This window comes from Fusarium solani (assembly GCF_023522795.1).
Source record: "Fusarium solani strain SB1 chromosome Unknown bctg00000001, whole genome shotgun sequence".
NCBI lineage: Eukaryota > Fungi > Ascomycota > Sordariomycetes > Hypocreales > Nectriaceae > Fusarium > Fusarium solani.
In genome coordinates, this window is record NW_027072156.1 from 312175 (window position 1) to 330861 (window position 18687).

The 18687-nt window shown below is 51.4% G+C and overlaps 6 protein-coding genes across 6 annotated transcripts; 3 read left to right on the forward strand and 3 right to left on the reverse strand.

Annotated features, from left to right (window-relative positions):
* Nucleotides 1–656: 656 nt before the first annotated feature.
* MRS44_002173 (uncharacterized protein) lies at nucleotides 657–2698 on the reverse strand (the record flags this gene model as incomplete). Its single annotated transcript, XM_046273051.2, has 5 exons — nucleotides 657–1796; nucleotides 1846–2056; nucleotides 2104–2406; nucleotides 2457–2542; nucleotides 2597–2698. 5 exons carry the CDS (start codon nucleotides 2696–2698, stop codon nucleotides 657–659), a joined length of 1842 nt encoding a protein of 613 aa, XP_046126742.1.
* Nucleotides 2699–3563: 865 nt separating this feature from the next.
* On the reverse strand, nucleotides 3564–6429 carry MRS44_002174 (uncharacterized protein; the record flags this gene model as incomplete). The annotated part of the gene is made up of 7 exons (XM_065622718.1): nucleotides 3564–3614; nucleotides 3672–3800; nucleotides 3854–4297; nucleotides 4381–5285; nucleotides 5334–5771; nucleotides 5825–5926; nucleotides 6330–6429. 7 exons carry the CDS (start codon nucleotides 6427–6429, stop codon nucleotides 3564–3566), a joined length of 2169 nt encoding a protein of 722 aa, XP_065478790.1.
* Nucleotides 6430–9319: 2890 nt separating this feature from the next.
* Nucleotides 9320–13068, forward strand: MRS44_002175 (uncharacterized protein; the record flags this gene model as incomplete). The annotated part of the gene is made up of 9 exons (XM_065622719.1): nucleotides 9320–9454; nucleotides 9518–9850; nucleotides 10006–10445; nucleotides 10509–10896; nucleotides 10941–11399; nucleotides 11457–11531; nucleotides 11804–12134; nucleotides 12182–12411; nucleotides 12457–13068. 9 exons carry the CDS (start codon nucleotides 9320–9322, stop codon nucleotides 13066–13068), a joined length of 3003 nt encoding a protein of 1000 aa, XP_065478791.1.
* Nucleotides 13069–14187: 1119 nt separating this feature from the next.
* Nucleotides 14188–14883, forward strand: MRS44_002176 (uncharacterized protein; the record flags this gene model as incomplete). Its single annotated transcript, XM_046277452.2, has 1 exon — nucleotides 14188–14883. One exon carries the CDS (start codon nucleotides 14188–14190, stop codon nucleotides 14881–14883), a length of 696 nt encoding a protein of 231 aa, XP_046126745.1.
* A 376-nt stretch (nucleotides 14884–15259) lies between these two features.
* MRS44_002177 (uncharacterized protein) lies at nucleotides 15260–16327 on the reverse strand (the record flags this gene model as incomplete). Its single annotated transcript, XM_046271503.1, has 2 exons — nucleotides 15260–16234; nucleotides 16283–16327. 2 exons carry the CDS (start codon nucleotides 16325–16327, stop codon nucleotides 15260–15262), a joined length of 1020 nt encoding a protein of 339 aa, XP_046126746.1.
* A 489-nt stretch (nucleotides 16328–16816) lies between these two features.
* Nucleotides 16817–18222, forward strand: MRS44_002178 (uncharacterized protein; the record flags this gene model as incomplete). The annotated part of the gene is made up of 3 exons (XM_065622720.1): nucleotides 16817–16879; nucleotides 16957–17272; nucleotides 17324–18222. The coding sequence occupies 3 exons, from the start codon at nucleotides 16817–16819 to the stop codon at nucleotides 18220–18222; spliced, it is 1278 nt and encodes a 425-aa protein (XP_065478792.1).
* Between the last annotated feature and the right edge of the window lie 465 nt (nucleotides 18223–18687).

Consider the following 18687-nt stretch of genomic DNA (forward strand, 5'->3'; position numbering starts at 1 on the left):
ATTATATACCTCCTACTGATAAATAATATGATTAGAGCATAACCTTGACAGGCAAACCGGCGAATCACAGCACCTCCAAGTCCTGCGCCGACTCACACGCATGCACCACCCCCGTCTTCCTAGTCGCAACATACCGTAGCAGACCAGCCCAACTAGAAGCAGGCTTCTGCATCGACGAACCGCCCTGCAACCCAAACGACCAAGTTGAAGACCTCTTCTGCCCCATGGAGCGAACAGACATTCGCTGGGAAGTCGGCGACTGGCTGGGGGTCCTCAAGAGCGAAATGAGCCGGGCTTGCACGGCCAAGATACACAAGTTCAACAAGCATCTGGCAGTGTGGTATGCGAGGGGTTTGGTTAGGGGGTGGGCAATGGGGAGTGTTTCTATGGGGGAGGATAGGGAGGTTCTTGGGTTTTTGGGGAGGGAGTCTGTTGATGCGGTGTTTGCCATGATGGGGAACTGAATCTGGGAACATCGAGGGCGTTTACGAGGGCGTAGCGAGGGAATTAAAGAGACGATGTACTGTTACATGCATGGGATAGAGGCATGGGAGTGAGGCTTGGCCAAAAGGGCCAGGTCGATGTGATTGGTCTAGACTAAACGCCGGGAAACCAGAGTCATGACATGCGTAACTTTTCTTGATTGTCCACCCCACTTAGTCCACTTCCTGCAGATGCTTCTTGATCGACCGAAGTCCATGAGGGTGAGGGTGGTCATGTCCCTCATGATCCTCATCGTCTTCGTCATCCTCGGGCCAGTCAGGGAAGCCATCCTCAAACAGGTCCTCCAGGGCCTCACGTTTCTTCTCGTCGTTCAGCTTGTCGTTGCGCATCACGGCTTCCCATTTGCTGTGCTCCTCATCAGTCAGGAGACACTCATCCAGGAGTTTCTCAAGGCCCTTGTGGTTCAGGTTCTCGCCGATGAAGACGAGCTCCTGACGACGGTCTCCCCACTCGCCACCCTTCTTGATGTCATGCTGAACAAGGCTATCAACCTCTTCATCACCAGTAGTGTACTCCTCGGGAGGAAGAGTACAGAACCAAGGGCGGCCGCCAGTCAGTGTGAGCATGGCACCCGCCTGAGACCACTCTCCAGCACGCTGAGGTCGAGTAGCAAGGAAGAATTCTCCCTTGGAGCGGAAGAGACGAGCAAAGATGGAATGCTTGCGCTTGTTGGCGAGGATGACGGGGTTTTCGGGTGTGAAGAGTTCCTCAGAGTCGAGCATGGCATCATCCTCATCGAGCTTCTGCTTCTTGGAGGGGCCATCGACGGAGGGGACTGTTTGAACAGTCGAGTGGGAACTCTGGGGAGAGGAGGGGATAGAGCGCTTGCCCTTGGAGGAGGAAGAGTCTTCAGCGTCTTGATCAGCGTCAACAACCTCATCATTCTCTGCATCTTGATAGTCAAGCATCTCAAGATCTTCTTCATCCTCCTCATCGTCTTCCTCATCACCCTCCTCAGGATGTTCCAACTGCAAGATAAACTTGTCATACACCAGCGCCCAAAGACGTCTAGGATGAAAAGGCCGACGACGAGTGTAGATGCAGCTGCGAACAGAGTACTCCTCCGTCTCGGGCTTAGGCGTGAGAACGTTGCGGCCGTTGACCTCTCGGACTGTCATGTCATGGAGGTCCTGGAGCCAGCCGTAGCCGGACTGGGCGACTTGGAGGTTGAACATGCCTGTGTTGACGATCTGCTTGACGTCGACTTTGCCGTAGCTGGATTCGAGGATCTTGGCGCGGTGGTTGAGCTTGCCGATGAGGTCGAGCAGGCAAGGCTTGGTCTTGGCGTCGATCTGAGATGGGTTAGTAGACGTGGATGGTGAGAGGACAGGTGCAACTTACCATGTCGACCTTGTTGAGGATGATGACATCGGCAAACTCGATCTGATCGACCATGAGGTCCGAGACAGTTCGCTCATCCTCGGGGGTCACATCATCGCGACGAGACGAGAGAAGATCCTCTGTGTCAAAGTCGTGCAGCATGGTGAAGGCATCAATGACTGTGACGGTAGTGTCAAGTCGAGCAAACTTCTCTAGGCCTCCAGCAGCCTTGCTACAAAAGAGTCAGATCAATCCAAGTAACGAAACAGGGGAACTTACAGCTGTCGAAGAACTTTGAGCATGTCATCATCCAACCCAGGAGCACCCTCCAGCGACCCCATAGCATCCATCTGCTCAGCAAGCCTAGAGTCAAACGTCTCAGCAACCTGCTCAGGCTCACTGATACCACTGCTCTCGATGATGATGTAGTCAAACTCCTGCAGCTGGGCAAGACGGACAAGCTCCTCGAGCAAGTCGCCGCGGAGGGTGCAGCAGATGCATCCGTTCTGGAGGGCGATGACCTTTTCTTGGGTCTTGGAGAGGTGGTGGGTCTTCTTGATGAGGGAGGCGTCGACGTTGATGCTGCAGATTGTCAGTCAAACACATGATGGACAGGGATGAGGGAAGCTCACGCTCCAATGTCGTTCACGACGACGGCGATGCGAAGACCATGCTCGCTACGGAGGATGTGCTGGAGGAGAGTCGTCTTTCCAGAGCCCTAAAACACAGTCAGGGAAGAAAAACCGATCGAAGTACGAGAAGAGAGACATACAAGAAAACCAGAGAGAAGTGTCACAGGCAAAGCCTTGGGAGGAATGCCGGACTTCTTTGCGCTCTTGCTCTTGGAGCTCTTCTTGACGCGATTCTTGGCCATTTTGACGACGAGAGAATGTGTTCTTGGGAAAAGATCACAACGAGATTGCTGTTGTTGGTGGAAAAGAGGTGAAGAAGAGAAGATTGAATTGTTCTCTGGCTAAATATGAGATGCCTCTTCGCCGCACCTCTTGCTGTTGAGTCGTGCCCATCAAGGTGCCCACGCATTCACCAATTTTCCCATCGTAGCTGCCCCCAAACTCGCCTCTCGCATCTGCTATCTTATCTCTCCAAACAACGATATGAAGCCCGTACAACACGTCGAGTCCAAAAACTCATCAGGGTGGTTGTCCCCAGGCCATCAGGGTGACGCTACCCGGCTGCAGGACCCTTGATGACAACTTCACCTCAGCGATTGGCTGCTCTCTGCAAGCACAAAGGAACTGTGGGCTTAATCTAGCACTAAAGGAGTTTGGGGCCTCATGCACGTCTGTGAAAGATGCAGAGCCGCTCGTCGTGTTAAACGCCATGTCGTTGAACCATCTTGGCCGAGTTGCCTCCCGTCGTCAGATTTCGGAGGCGAGCGACTCTGCAAGCATCAGGTCATCTTCGAGGATAACAATTGAGGCATGGTGAGTTATAATTCCTCGAAATATTAATTACCGACATCTAGAAATTGTGCGTGTGTGTGCGTTTGTGAAGCCCTCACCAGCTCACAGATTCCCGAGAAATGTCACCATCAATCGTTATCATACTGCCTACTTTCTCCATCTCCCAGACGGGAACCTTGATGTCCCGCCCGGTAACATCCATTGTCTGACAAGACGAGAATGACGCCATGCAACAAGACCTAACGGCAAAGGACCTTGGGTCGTCTGGTTTTGAATCCTTTCCTCGTCCCCCTTTTCTTTCTGCTCCATGCTCCCTCACGATGGAATGCAGGCCACACCTAAGTGCTGGAAAGCAACGCCATGTTTCTGAAAGAAACAAGAGATTAGCCATGCTCTGTTGCATTGATCCAAAGTTCAACTTACTAGTACCCCAGAGAACCCAACAATCGTTCCCTCGGTTGGTCGTAGCCTGTTGGTGGAAATGTCGTCCTCTGATATAACCGAGCCAAAGTTTGGTGGGATCTGCATGCTTCTTCCATAGTTTGTATGGAACTATCTTTGTCATTGATTGCCTCTTCAACGTCCAATGGTCAATATACACTTACAGTCAAGCCGAATGGAAAGAAAGGGTCCTGAAACAAGGTGTCGACGCCATTTATTCTCTCCCCATTGGGAGAGTCGATGGAAACTTGGTAGCGACAACACTTATAGGTACCTGTGCCTGGATCTGCTTCTGGGACTTGGCCAAGAATGAAGGGTTTGAGGCTTTCTTCCTGGCTGCTGTAGTGAAACTCGAGGGCCCAGATGTGAAAGTTGTCGGCGTGTATACCGAGATCAGAACGGTCGACGATCCAGACGGCAATTTCTGTGAGATATGGAAGGAGTCTGCCGTCGTTCCCCCCAAATAGACATATCGAATAGGGCATATGACCCATCAGGCGGGGAAGGCGCTGGCTTTGTACGGGCATGAGCTGTAATGTAGGGTCTGGGAGCTCAGGGTACCAGAGGGCAGACTCCCCCGACACAGTCTTGCTCTGCTCCATGCCCTTCTGAAGACTGTGCACAGCTATTGATATCATTTTCAGAGCCTGCCTTGTCAATAATGGTCTCCAGTGGATAGAGAGAAACTCACATCAAACCCTCCTTTGACAGCCTGCACTTGGCCATTGCACGTAATGGACTTTTTCGGGACACCCTCATGATCTCCATTCCAGCGTGATGAAACTCCCTGGGCTGATATCATACAAAGCCCACGGATACCTTGATTGTCTATTGCCACATGAAACCCCACAAAGGGGTCAGACGGCTCCAAAGGCGAATCCCAAGTAAAGGCGACCTCGTGCTTAGGGTGACGATATCCAAGCTGAACGGATTTCGCGTCTGCTTGGGAAATTCGCAGGCCAGAAACATACCTCTTCCCGTTGAGTATTATCAGTGACGCCCAGACCTCAGATATTTGATCCGAGATGGTGACTGTTGCATCATTCAGTGACCGACAACCTACAGAGAAGATGGAGGTGCCTGGATAAACCCGGGATTCTGCCGTGTGCCATTCTTTATCTTCGTTTGCCCCGTCGGGATGGAAAAAGGACTTGCAGAAGGACCCGTGGCAAACCGGCGACTCGAGTCTCAAGATGACCCAGTCCCTAAGTTGGCAGGCCAGATTCCATATTCGCCGCCTGTTCTTGAATGCTGGGTGATTCCGCAACTGCTGAGCTCGGTCGTAAAAATTAATCCATAGGGGAACTGCAGCTCGAAAAGCAGGCTGTGCGAAAATGTAGTCGAATTCCTGACCGGGCCAGAACCTTGAAAACCAAAACATCTCTGGGAGTCCAAGATTGGCCATGGCTCTGGAAGCAAGCCTAAGATTCGCAACGCTTCTCGAGTCTGAACGGGTAAGGATGTCGAGAAGGAGTTCGGGAGGTAAGCGGCCGAATGGGTCATTCTTCATCGAGGTGCGGGATATGAATCCTTTGTCAGTATTGCGATCCTTGGAAAAACCACCCTCCGCCCAAGTATACGGTCCGCCACGCGTGCCTGTAATAGTCATAGGAATATCCATCGGATTGTATTCCTGAAACGTACCTCCTCGCTCTGGTTCGTACAGTCTCGCCTCCTCTCCGGGAAGCAGCTTCACGATATCCACATCATACTTAACCAGGCCATCATAGTTGTGGCCCCAATTCAGCACACCATTCTGCGTTGGATGCGACATGCAAAGATCGAAAAGAGCCTGGACAGCGCGTGGCTCCTGGAACCGGGCGTCTGTTGTGCATAAAAGGTTCCAACATGGGTCATGAAGGGGAAATCCCCAGAGCGGTTGCGGTATCGATGGCGGATCTGGAGGGTATTTCTCGCCAAATTTTGACCTCATAAGATCGATCTGCACTAAGCCATTGTCCATGGTGGTCTCGGACAAGTCGACATCAACTGACTGGTCAAGGGGAATAACATCTTCGAATTGATGCCGTTCCCCAACGCCGGAGATACGTGCGGCATTCCAGTTTTCAAGAACTGTGTATACTAGGTGTCTTGGTTAGTTAAAGCTTGAATGGTCTAGTTGCTGATCAACCCACAGGCCCTGAACCGACCCATCCATCCTGGTAGATAGTTGGACTGTTCAATGGGAGCGCCACATACAAAGCATGACAGTTCCGTGATGGGCATTTCCTCAAATCCTGATGCGATTATCAAAATATTTTGTACGTCTTAAACTACGCAGTTTCGCTTCGCGCGAAAGCCTTGATGCGATGTTGTAGATGCCGTGTTATGGAAGTCCTTGTTGGCACCCCAACGGCAAAGGAGGCATATGTACCCAATCACGTGGGGTTAAAAGCCTGGTCCGATAATTGTTCCGCCTTCTGCAGGCTGACGGGAATCACTTGTCAGGCTGTCAACTGAGCACCTTTTGGCTGACTTTGTCGGAAGGGAGCCACAGATGGTCAATTCGACGTAGGAAATCAGGCGGTCATCATGTGTTCTTGAATGGCAACAGAGTCGCCGGCCATGACCCAAGATCCTGTCCGTTATATCTATCCATCGTTGATGGGCTTGCGAAATCCAATGCCATATAGCGTATACCTGGAACTCGACCGTTGGAATCAAGGTCGGTAAAGGGTGGTTTCTTGACATCGTCGTGCTTGAACAACTTGAGTTCATATGGAACTCCAAGTTCAATCATGACAGCGATGACCTTAGCACTATCAATTTAAATACCGCTCAGCAAGAAGATTTATCAAACTTCTAAGCATTTGGACCAGCGGCTACAGCGCGTTAGGATCACTCTCAGTATCAAACTTGGACCCTCATCTTACAGGTCAACTAAGCAGCGATGGGCTTCATGACGGCGATGTGCTTATCGATGCAGGGAAAGCCAGAAGGGTGGGCTTGGCCAACTTCCCAGCGACATGAAGGGCCGGACTGGCCCCGTTTACTGCCGTAGTCAATTCAGGAGATTGATTTAATGAGCTCAATTCCTATATTTAGTTTAATAATGTGTTCTTTGCTGGACTTCCCGGCATCCCAACTCTGTGAGACACTTTCCTTCTTGATAAGGAGTAAGAATGCAAAAAAAAAAAAAAAAAAAGGGCCACTGTGGTAGTATTGGGATATGATGCTATGATGCGTTGATATTGTGTTTTTCCTGTAGAATTGAAGCACAGCCCTTGATGGGATAATTGAGCCAGAAGACAGACAGACAACGAGTAAGTGTGTTGATGCCTATTCCCCGATGGAGTCGAAGTCCAACGTCGTATAGATCATCCACCTCTAGTTCCGAGAACAGGGCAATCTTCTGTATCGCTCCTCGTTCGGGGTGACTGGCTACAAGACCAACTTCTCTAAGCCTGATTCCTTACCTGGGTCGTTTGAGCTAGCCCCCTTCATTTCTCCGTCCACCGTGGCCAGCCCCAGGCCAGACAGAGGCTCAATGTTATCTACGCCATCAAGTGGAGTGGAAACGGGCAGGTCACGGTCTTTGAAGACAACTGGGTTTGAAACCAACGCCTGGATGGCGGTGTGGACCCGGGAGAGCCTTGAACTCAGTGGTGCGTTGAGGTTGTGGAAGTGGTTGGGGACCTGGGGCCTAGGGGCAGATGGGGTGGATGATAAGGATGAAACTGAGGATCTAAAGCAAGCTTAGAGATTGAGATTGATGTTCATGTTATTGTCGAAGGCAGGAAGGTCGACTTCTCGGTCAGAGTCAGAGTCTAAAGGGCTTCGGTTCATTCAGATAACTGTCACTACCGATAATACCCCTGGTGTTATTGAAGGATGCTATCAGGACGTTCATTCATTAATGTACATGCCGCACTGGTTGTTAACCCACTTTTCGGTTTTCCTCTGGGCTCTATTATTGGTGCATCATGTGCCTGGTTGATGTTGTCATCGAGTATCAAATCTCTTGGATACCCCGTTAGCCAGGTCATAGACACGGCCTCCAGATATTCTAGGACAGGGGCTGATTGCGCCACCGAATACGCCATTGGGGGTTTTGTAGAAAGTCGACCCTGGACTATCTTGTGTCGACCTCGACGCCCGCCTCGAGCAAGGCCACGCAGAAGCCCGTGAGACGTGCTGAACCCTCGGAGCGCCACCTTCATTATCAGTAACTGCACGACCACGGCAGTGTGCAGTAGCGTGGAAGATGACAGCTCACTAACTCGAGTTGACATAAAGCACGTGCTATCAAAAGCGTGAACCAGAAAGCTTCTACATGACGAGCTCTTGTGCCATATGGAACTTGATGGGCTTATCCTTGGAATCGCTTATGCATACGCCTTGTTCGCATCTCGAGCTGTCAAATCGCGGGCATGCAACCATAACAACACGCGTGCAGTGTACATGGAGGTGCTGCAAGAGGCTTCAAATGAACAAGCACGCTACGTGCCATGAATGTGCGTGAAAGGTGATATCACGGCAAATAGAATTGGCTTAAGCGCTCTTGAACGCCGTGCATCGCAGACTTCACGCCCAAATGATCCTACCAAATCAACAACATTCTACAAAATCTCACCACCAGGGCCAGAGAATCTCGGCACGGATTAACATGACAAAGAGATAAAGAGGTTGCATCGGTGCCGCAGACGTCGATCTCGGTTCGGTTCCTGTGAGGACAGAGGTCTCGCTGAGATGCAGTGAAAAATTCTGTACCCCTTGGGGCACAACCCTGGAACCCCCATCCCTGGTCGTATGCAGGGTTACGTGGTGCCAACCAGTGGGGGAGAGAACCCTCCACTGTGACGAGAGGAAAGGAGAGTGCGCGATCGTGGATTCGTGAATATCTGGATAATGCAGTCGTCGGTGGACCCGGAATCGTATTCAAGGCCTGGATGTCAGGAAAGAAACGAATGGCGAGTTCAAACAGGTGCAGCTCAATTTCAGCTGTGCTTGGATTGTCGTATTCCCCTGCTGGTGGGCGCCTGTTTGAGCCGTCTTGGCAATCCTCAGTAATTGCAATAAGACGAAAAAATCTCGGTGTCGGATAGATGTGCGCCGAGTTCAAGTCGAGTGAATGAGGCCATCTCACGATGCAAGAGTCCCGTGAGCGAGTTGGTCGAGAACAAGACAGAAACAGGTCATGTTTTAGCGCGCGAGGTGACACCCAAATCTTGACTTGACTCACCGTCGGGTGAGAGTAGAGAACAGCGCGGTTATTCCAAGCTTCAGATACAGTCCAGGTTGACCCCGGACCTTGAATCCACCTCTTACATCACTGACTCAATCGAAAGCCGATGACGCACATTATTTACCGGGGTCGCAGACATATAGAGTTTTGTCTGGGGGTTGGGGAGTATCACCTTGATCATGACTGAATAAAATATTCACAGCGATGATGAAAGGCAGGCTGTGTTGGTGGTTGTGTGTCTCTGGTGTGTGATGAATGCGACATACCGATGCAGGTGACAGAGGCCTTCTGGTGGATTCCATCAAAGCGCGCAGAGACCATTTTGCTCCGTGGCTAGTTCAGTGTCGATTGAAGGGAAGCACGCCTTGAAGAGGAATTAAATAGCCATCTCGAAGCGTCAAATGGGAATATCTTCCTGGTAGACGAGGCGAAAGGTTTGATGCCAATGGTTAATGACCCGCTCGGTGGTGGCCTCGTCGCTAAAAATTTCATCACAGTGGAGGAAAAAGGATGGATGGGGGAGCTGGCAGGTGCACCCGACACTCCCTCTTTTCTCGATGGGATGGGATGGGATGGAAGAGTCTGGCCCTTTTAAGCCAAGCTATTCGTTAAATGCATTTCCTGTCAGTCCACACACCCATAGTGGACCTCCCTCTTGGAGGGCCAACCCCCTCGAGAATCCCTTCTCCAATCACTCATCCCAAGTCACCTCAGCCTCGCCATTTCTCGAGACAAGTCGCCTCTGTGTCACCACCTCGCAGCAGAACCCAGCATAGCGCAGCGCATCGCAGCGGGCCGCCGACAGGCCAGCGTCTGCCGTAACGAGGCCAGAGACTCGACGGCAGGTGTGGCATCGCCTCCCACTGGGCGCCAGGCCACGTTGGGCTGCACTGCGGAGCCTGGATATGCACCCACAGAAGCAGGGGTGGCCGGTACAGCACTGCCCAGCCCGGCCCAGCCCACAACCAAGGCCGCCGTAAGGCAAACTCCAGCCAGTTCAATTGGGCCATGGGTCGATCGATTCAAATAAACCCCTCTTGCCTTTTTTCGCCAACCTCACAGCTGTCTGTCCCCCCAAACCTCTGCTCGCCAACTGCGTCTGCCTTCCCCCATACATGACCCCGACGAAAGGCTGAGGTCAGCTTCCCAGCTGCAGCGATGGATCCCTTGTCCGTCCTAGCGAGCGTCGCAGGGATCGCCACCGCAGGCGCCGCGCTTGCAAACACGTTGTTCCGCCTCGTCAGGACAGTTCGCCATGCGCCCAGGGAGATACAGTCGGTCGCCATCGAGATGTCGAGTCTGGCCTCGACTCTGGAGCATCTGCACGATGTCCTCGCTACCGGCGCGTCTTGCGCGAAGCCGTCATTCCTCCAGGGCGTCGAGGCCGTCGTCGCAAACATCACGTCGACTCAAGACGAAATTTCCACAATGATATCTAACGAAACCATTTTCGAAAGGCTGCGGTGGATGAAAGCCGCCGGTATCCTCTCTGATATCGAAAAGCACCGAGTCACAGTAACTCTGCAGACATCCATATTGTCTGCAGCCATCCTTGTCAAGTCCACAACTACGTACGTTTAACCACAGGTTGCATCCGCAACTCACTTTGTCTGATATGTCCCTATCCCTAGCAGACACTCTTCAGCCCACGAACGGCCCGAAAACAGGTTCAGGATACAAGCAGAGAGTCTTATTCAAGCTGGTCAGGTTTCACTAGAACACGACAACAGATACACTAGGATTTCACGACAGAGGGCTCCCAGCCCTCCATTTCGGACCAGCAAACGACTACCAAGTCCTGTTCGCCGTTCCGAGATACCAGGACATGTATGGCCAGAGGATCTTTTCGACCGTTCTGGCGCACCAACGACTGGAGCTCGAAACCCATCTTCGCCTCCAGAACGACGCCGATCCTCTCGCAAGTCTGTATCAGACACCGAAAGAGAGGAAACAGATTATGTCGATGCACGAAGTCCAAAACCAACGCCAGATCACAGCACCCGTATTCCAAAGAAGGCCACAGTGAGCGATGCCGATGAGGAAGAGGGGAAGAAACTCCGGACCAGGGCAACGAAGCAGATTTGGAAAACGATGCATCAGATGAACCCAGACGACGGGGTTCCAACGGCAAGGTCGTACAGCTCGGTCACAATTTCCGCGTTCGAGGAGATGCAGCTACGTTTCTTTACAATCTGGTCTTTCAAAATCAATCGCCAAGCCCGGGAGATGCCAAAGAGGAAAACAGTTCAACCGAGGAGGAAGGATGGACAGGATTGACTTCAGAAGAATCTGAACAAGAATCTCGATACTCGACACGACACGCGAGCAGGCCACCACGAGAACGACCAACGCCGCAGGAGCCGGAGAAGGCGGTGGACAATCTACTTTTGAAATGGACTTTGTTGAGCGAAAGAGAGATTGAGAAAGGGGCCAGCGAATCAAAATCACCAGAGAAGGAACACACTCGTGAACGGCCTTCGTATGAGAGCAAGGAGGACGACGATTGGGGAGAGTTCCTTCGAAAGGTAAGCCAAGACACAGGGGCACGGGTGTCTGTGTCACCAGCCTCTAACAAAAACCAGCCTCGCAAGTCCCAGTCCACTCCATTCTTCAGGAACACTGGGGGTATTCCAAGCAGCCCCGAGGGTGCAAAGAGTGTGAGACGAATAATCCGACCAACTCGATCCGAGACTCCTCAGGCAGGTATCTCACCAGGCAACCCCTTTTCGAAGCCACCCATGGACCGGCCTCCGAATAGATACTCGATGCCTTTCGCACATCCATCGTTCAACACCAGTGGCCCTTCTGTTCATCCCTTGGGAGGATTTGGACCGAGGGAAGTTCCGCCGCCGCCCTGGGCTCAACCACCAGCATTCCTCTTCCCCAGACAACCAGGCCAGCCTCCGTATGAATCAAGCTGGCGTGACAGCCGCGAACCGAAAAGGAAGAATCAAAACCGATCAAGGGGCCTCTCCAAAAACCAAACATTGTGATCCTGCCCTACGCCGAGGAGACCGACTTTGAAACTGGTGCCTCGACACCCGACCTTGACATTGCGTGCCTTGGTCTCACTGTTGTGCGGCAGCGTGAAGAAGCTGTTTGGAACAGTGATGAGTTTATCAAGAAGCACGGCATGCCTGGCAAGGCCATCATGGCCTCTCTTGTGGGAGACAGATCAGCATGGAACGCCCATGGTCTCGATCTCGCCCACACATTGATGCGAGGACAAAACACCAAGCTCATCTACGTACGGGGCAATGGTAAGTTAACATCTCAATAAGTGGCTAGAAGCATACTTACCAATTAGAACTCGGAGAAACGTGGTTTATGAACGAGCAGCCCGTCTTCCTGCAATTTTACCACTGTGGATACCTACCACAGTTCTATCCAGCCAGGCAGTCGGATGAAAAGGCCCAGAAGGAAGAGTACGTGGCCATTGGAGAGGAATGGGCCAGTCTTGAAGCCATAAACCAGCTCGGCCTATCAGCCAAGGGGCAACAGGAGGGGAGGGTCTTGCTGGATCCTACCACCACATGGGTGAGTAATATCGACTCCTTCAAAGGATTTCACTGACAAATCTAGTCCATGCTCAAAGAACTGGCCATCACGACACTGCAACTCAGATGCATGAAGCAACGGCGACAGTTTACATCCACATTCTACAACTCGATATCCTTGTTCCGCAAGACACACGGAGAAGTTGAAGCTGAGCCTGAGACGTTGGATACTCTACAGGAGGAGGAGCCTCAAGACACGACAGTCACACCACCACAAGAGCCAGTGGTGGAGCCGAGTACACCAAGCACGTTAACCACGCAAAGTTTCCGGATATTTGACTTTGAGGTCAAGGACGAAGAGAAACCTTCAGTCCCTATACGGGCTCGTAGTGTGGCAGAAACACACCATGAACCACCCCAAATGTCGACAGCACGCTCAGCTCCACCGCCTGTAGTTCCCCAGCCCCCACCCGAGCTGGATCAAGACGACAACAGATCAGACATCTCATCCGAGACACTTCTGTCAAGATTCGTCCGACGGTACAAGCCCAAGAAGAAGCAAAGCCGCCATCCACTCCGGAACCGCCACGATGTCTCTCAGACGATAGCTGAGCATGGAGACAGGAATGACAAGAGGGCACCAACACCATCCGACTCTGGCATAGGAAGTTCAGTAGCTTCAGCCCGACCCTTGTGACACGAGGAGGATTTGAAAGTCATGTACTATTAGCCAGCAGGGGGAAAGGAGTTTTATGACTTTTATTTAATGACACGACGTAATGATGAATGCAACTAAATCCTTTTTCTCGGGATGGTGACCAGATTAGCATGTAAAGTCACCGGGCCGTATGCAAACCCCAGCAGCAGATCCTTCTCGCTATTTGAACCAGTCGTCGTCCTATCCTTGCGTGATGTGCTCGTTAGGCGAACCGACAGCCCTACCAGGGTCACCCGGCATACATGCCAACCCCAGACATTTTACCTTGTGAGTAGTGGTCTTGTCTACAAGCGGGTATGCAAGAGGAATCGCTTTCTGCCCCTTACATGGCTGTGAATCCTATGTCGGTCTATCCGCGTATAGCTCCACTGATGGCGGTGAGGTTATTCAACAATGAACAAGCTGTGAGTCTGAAGAATACAGATCAGATGAGTGCTCAATCGTCTGCCCCAGATCGTCAGTTCCGGCCCGTCCGGATGATGTTTTAACAACCGACCAACAGAAAAAAGTAGCCAATGATATTAATGTCAGCATCCTTGCAGGGCCCCTTAATTGTTCATCCTGACTTGGGCCGAAACCCATGCATGATCCGGGCGTCCCGCGCGGGAAACCAACAGGTCGGAGTTGATTGACAGAATTACGAACAATTGAGGCTAATTGTCCTTTAAGCATATGTAGGAATAAATCATTTAAGGACGAAACATGGCCGATCCGTGCACATAGTATGACAATCAACCGAGAGCTCGTACACCAACCAACCATTCAAGGGCCAGAGTAGTAATACAAAAAGGCCTGGCGCTTTGTTTCGCCATGACCCTGGTAGATTCCTGAAAGGATTCAGCTAACCCCACTGGCTGAAGAGAGGAGTCGTAAAACATGATGCCACTTGAGGGGAGGCGGTTTCGTGGGAATCCTGTAAGGATCTACTAGGCCCTGCTTAATTTCGATCTATTGTTGCAGCGGACATGCCACTGACAGGTGGATTGTCATGGGTTAAAATACTTAAATACGCCTAGTCCCTCTGCTAAACTGTTTCTTCATTCAAAGACTTTAACAAACAAACCATCTACATCTTCTTCAACTACTTCATTCTTCATCATGGGCATCAGCATCATCCGTTCCCTGGCCGCAGTCCTCCTGCTAGCCGGCGCCCAAGCCGCTCCCGCAGACGCCGCCCCCTCGCTGGTCGAGCGCGCCGTCAGCTTCCGCGACGACTTCAACACCTTCAACACTGCCAACTGGCGCTGCGAGTACACCTGCCCCGTCATCGAAACCGGCAAGGCCCGGTTCCGCCTCAAGTCTGGCGTCCTTCCCAACCGTGAGGGAAGCTGGTCTAAGGCGCGGTACACGGGCAAGCGCTTCACCTCTGGAAAGTTCACCGTCTCTTTCTCACTCACGGAGCGTCCCAAGGAACCTGTCTGGTGGGGCGTTGCTCTTTGGGATGATGGTGTTAACGGCAAGTTCAACGAAATCAACTTTGGCTACACGACCAACGGCCAGACATACTCCGACACTCAACTGCGCTTCGAGAGCGCCAAGGAGGGTGTCGACGACTACCGTAAGATCGACACGGGCGTAGACCTGTACGACGGAGAGTACCACACCGCCACCCTTGAGTACGACGCCAACCACGTTGCGTTTTACTTTGACGGCAAGAAGGTCGGAGAGATTACCGACAAGAAGTATATTCCTACTGCGCCTATGGATTTCCTGCTTGGTCCTCGTCTTGTTGAGGGTGCTGGTTTGGCCAAGGGATTCACTGAGTCTATTGACTGGGTTGAGATTGAGGGTTAAGCTGGGCTTAAGGGAGATGTGATGGGGGTAGTTTTTTTCTTTATTATTTTCTTGTTAGATAGTTTGTAGAAGTCTTTGAATAAACACCATGGCCGGCCTTGAAATCGAGTTTGTTTGTATAAGTGAAGGCTTGACTATGATGGGGTCTTGTTGTATCAAGTCCAACTGAAGTACAGCATCTTTCCTCACGGTATCTGTACTACACCCCAGTCCGTCTTACGCTCCGGCATATATGCTACGCCGCGACAATCACCCGAAGTCTTAGCACCGGCATGTTGGTTTGTTTCTCCCGAGTTACCCTTGTATCTCCACTGATCTCCCATCCCGTGGCTGTTGGTTCCGTCCCGTGTAACACAACCTTGCCAAGAGAACTCTATCAAGACGACATGCCACCAGATCCATGCTCCTTCCCCCATTTCTTAACCTTGACGTCCATATCCCATCGGATAAACACCATGACAATCATTACGATCCACGATAGCATCGTGTTTACAAGTCCAGTCAACCATCCACCACGAATCGCCCCTCCCATTACACTTGTCATTACCAATCTGATAATAGTGCTTGTAGCTACCAACTCTTGTCCGCTCTCCAAACCTGCAATTGCATGACGGGCACATTCTGTCGGCGTAAGAATCTGGTCACCTTCTTCGAGCGACTTGGTGACATCCGTCTTGACCCGGTTCTCATCCTCCAGAGACTTTGTCTCCATAGTAGCCGGGAAAACAGTATGAACGCGTACCCGAGGTTCATCAGGGTGTGCACCCGCATACAGGTTCATCTTCTGAGAGAGAGAATCGGAAAGCGAGCGAATAGCAGCCTTAGAAGGAGCATAAGGCGTGAATCCCGCAAAGCTAAAGAATGAAACAAAAGACCCAGTAAAGATGATATGTCGATCCAGCGGTGGGCTTTTCTTCTCCTCAGGAGAAGCTGTCTTGGTGTTCCCATCAATAGCAGGCCTCAACCAAGTATTCAAAGCCGCATGCGCCATATACGCACTCGAAAAGTAATTGCTATCCATCATGGTCTGAAACTGCTCAACAGGCGTATCAACAAACAGACTAGGATGCGCGCTCCCGCTGCAGCACCATACAACATCTGGTGGGTTACCGTCATTCCAAGTTGTGGCTTCGGCGATGACACGGACACATTCGGGGGCTGTGGTGACGTCGGCTTGAAGCCAGTGGAAGCGCTGGTCATCATATGAGAGGGCACATTGGGATATTTGATCGACTGCGTCCTTGAGGACGGCGACGTCGCGTGCTGCGATTATAACGTTGGCCCCTTTTGCTGCGAGCTGACATGCGGCGGCGAGGCCAAGGCCACGGGAGCCACCCGTGATGAGGACGGTCTATGGATTGTTAGCAGAGTCATATTGTATAACGATGACATCACGTACCCTCCCTGCAACGGGAAATTGATTCTTTGACAGAAATGATCCCATGGTTTTGAGGTGAAGTTGATAGAGAGAGACGTGCGCCAAGCTGTCAGCATCGATGCCAACGCGTACTAGGCCGAAACAGGTAATCAGGCCATCTTCATTGGCTGGCTGCATTCAACGTTGAATGCCTCAATTACATCTGTGAGAGAACATGTGCTACAAGGAGCGATACAAGAGTGCTCAGGCTAGACATGATCTGATAGGATATCAACATATCTCCGGCAAATATCAACGGCATCTTTCCCTAAGTAGCCGGGCGTCAACGGGGTCAACCGCGGAATTAATACCGAATCTCAAACCCATCCCCTTGCGATAACCGATGAGATCTGCACGATTCGACCCATAAACAACAACCCCTCGATAATTAGCAACTCCACCCTCACGACAGGGGCCTCTTCCTTCCAAGATCCGATTTCCCGTGTTTCCTCTCCTTCTTTTTCCAATATTACCTCAATCATTCGGTTTGTCAAAATGTGGCTTGCATACGCCAAGATGCCTTCACTCTTGGCTCTCATCCTCGCAGCTGGGTTCGTCTCTGCTGTGGATGTCGTCTATGTGACTGATCTATCCCTCTACAGTTCCCTCGCAAGTTCACCCATCGCATACTCTCTGTACTACTCTAACTTTCCTAGGCACCATGCGCTGCATCCGCCATCTCCAACAACATCAGATACCAAACCTTTAGTAAATACTGCTCTGAAGCAGTAACGGATCTTCAATCATGCGTCCGCACAAAGCGATTCGACGATGTATCGACCACAATGTCTCTAATGATTAGCGTGACCTGTGGTTCAACCGCCAGCGAAGATCAAGCCTCCGCGTCGACAGTCCTAAAAGCATACTGCGATCAGGACTGGAAAGTGGAGTTTCCAAAGCCAAAGCACCCTGTGTCTTCGTACATCGACGAGATCTCGGCAATGACGGAGTTGGCGCCTTGTGCATCCATACGTCTGAGTAGGATTGTGAATCAACAGGTTGCCACTCTTTGAAAGCCTACAGTGTCTTCAACTAACGAATATCAGACTGAAGCCATCTGCCCATACTTGGCAACTGACCTCGCACCCTGCGTATGCGAAAAGAACCAAAACTCACTCCGAGTCAGCGAGATGATCAACACTGGAGTCGGACAGCTCTGCTCGTCAAACAAAGACGACCTCAAATCAGCTCAAGCCATGTTCGCAGCATACTGCGCCATGAATTCTGGAAAGACCTCGTTTCCAACGGCTTCTCCTCCTCCAGGCGGCATGTCCTACTACGTCACCAATCTTCCTCAGTATTCATCCCTAGAAACATGCGCGCAGCTGTGTGTGGATATAGCAGCTATGTATCAGACGAGCACCTTTTGTCCAGGCGGCCCACAAGCTCTGGCTTCATGTCTCTGCCTCAAGGATTCAGTGTCGAAAGCAGTTTCAAGCACATTATCCTGGGAGATCAAGAACCGATGCCACAAGAACATGCTGGATAACTTGTCTTCTGCCAACGCTGTTCTCGACTACTACTGCAGCGCGGCAAAGGGAGAGGTTACAGCCACAGGCATTGCGGTTTCCCAAACAGAAAGCGCCAGCACGAGAGCAGGTTCAGGATCAATGGCCACAGAAACAAACAGCTCTGACGAATCAGAGTCCAAGTCCAAAGGCCCGAGTTCTGGGGTCATTGCCGGCGCTGTTGTTGGTGCAGTCGTCGGTGTCCTCTTAGGAGGTGGCCTTGTCTTCTTCTTCATGCGGAAGAGAGCTCGCGGAAAGAAACAAATTAATGGCGGCGGCCTTCCAGGACATCATTCTCAGGAGAGGATTCAAAGAGATGATGTCCGGTTGGACCGTGTTGCTCCCAGTGGCGATGAGATAGCGCCTCCGCCGTATGAGGAGGGGCCCTCGGGGGCTGTGCCGAGCAAGAAGTAGATGTTTCAATATATTTAAAGATTTTGGGCGTTGTATAACTTGGAGTCATGTAGAATAGCATATCTTGGTTATGAAACACGACACGTCGTCTCAGATGAAACCTCCTGCCCCCTAGGCAAGTACAACTTAATGAAAATGCACATTAATCATAATTCGCCAATACGAAGTTTCCAACGGACACACAATGCAACTACATAACTTCAATCTATGACCAAAAAGGCTCGGTTAGCTAAAGACAGCTGGGATCTGCAGTCTGATATGCAGCCTCGATTTAACCGCCGTGGCGCACACATAAACACGCGCCAACGATAATGGTCCAATAGGGACTCGGTGACAAGTTTCATGCTGTGCTGCGCCTTGCTTCAAGTTCTGCAGTTGGTTCAGCTTTCAATTCAGCTTTTCAGCTCCTGACTTGCCGTGGAACATTATTTAGTTTAGAACTTTTCTGGCGTTGCCAGCTTCTCT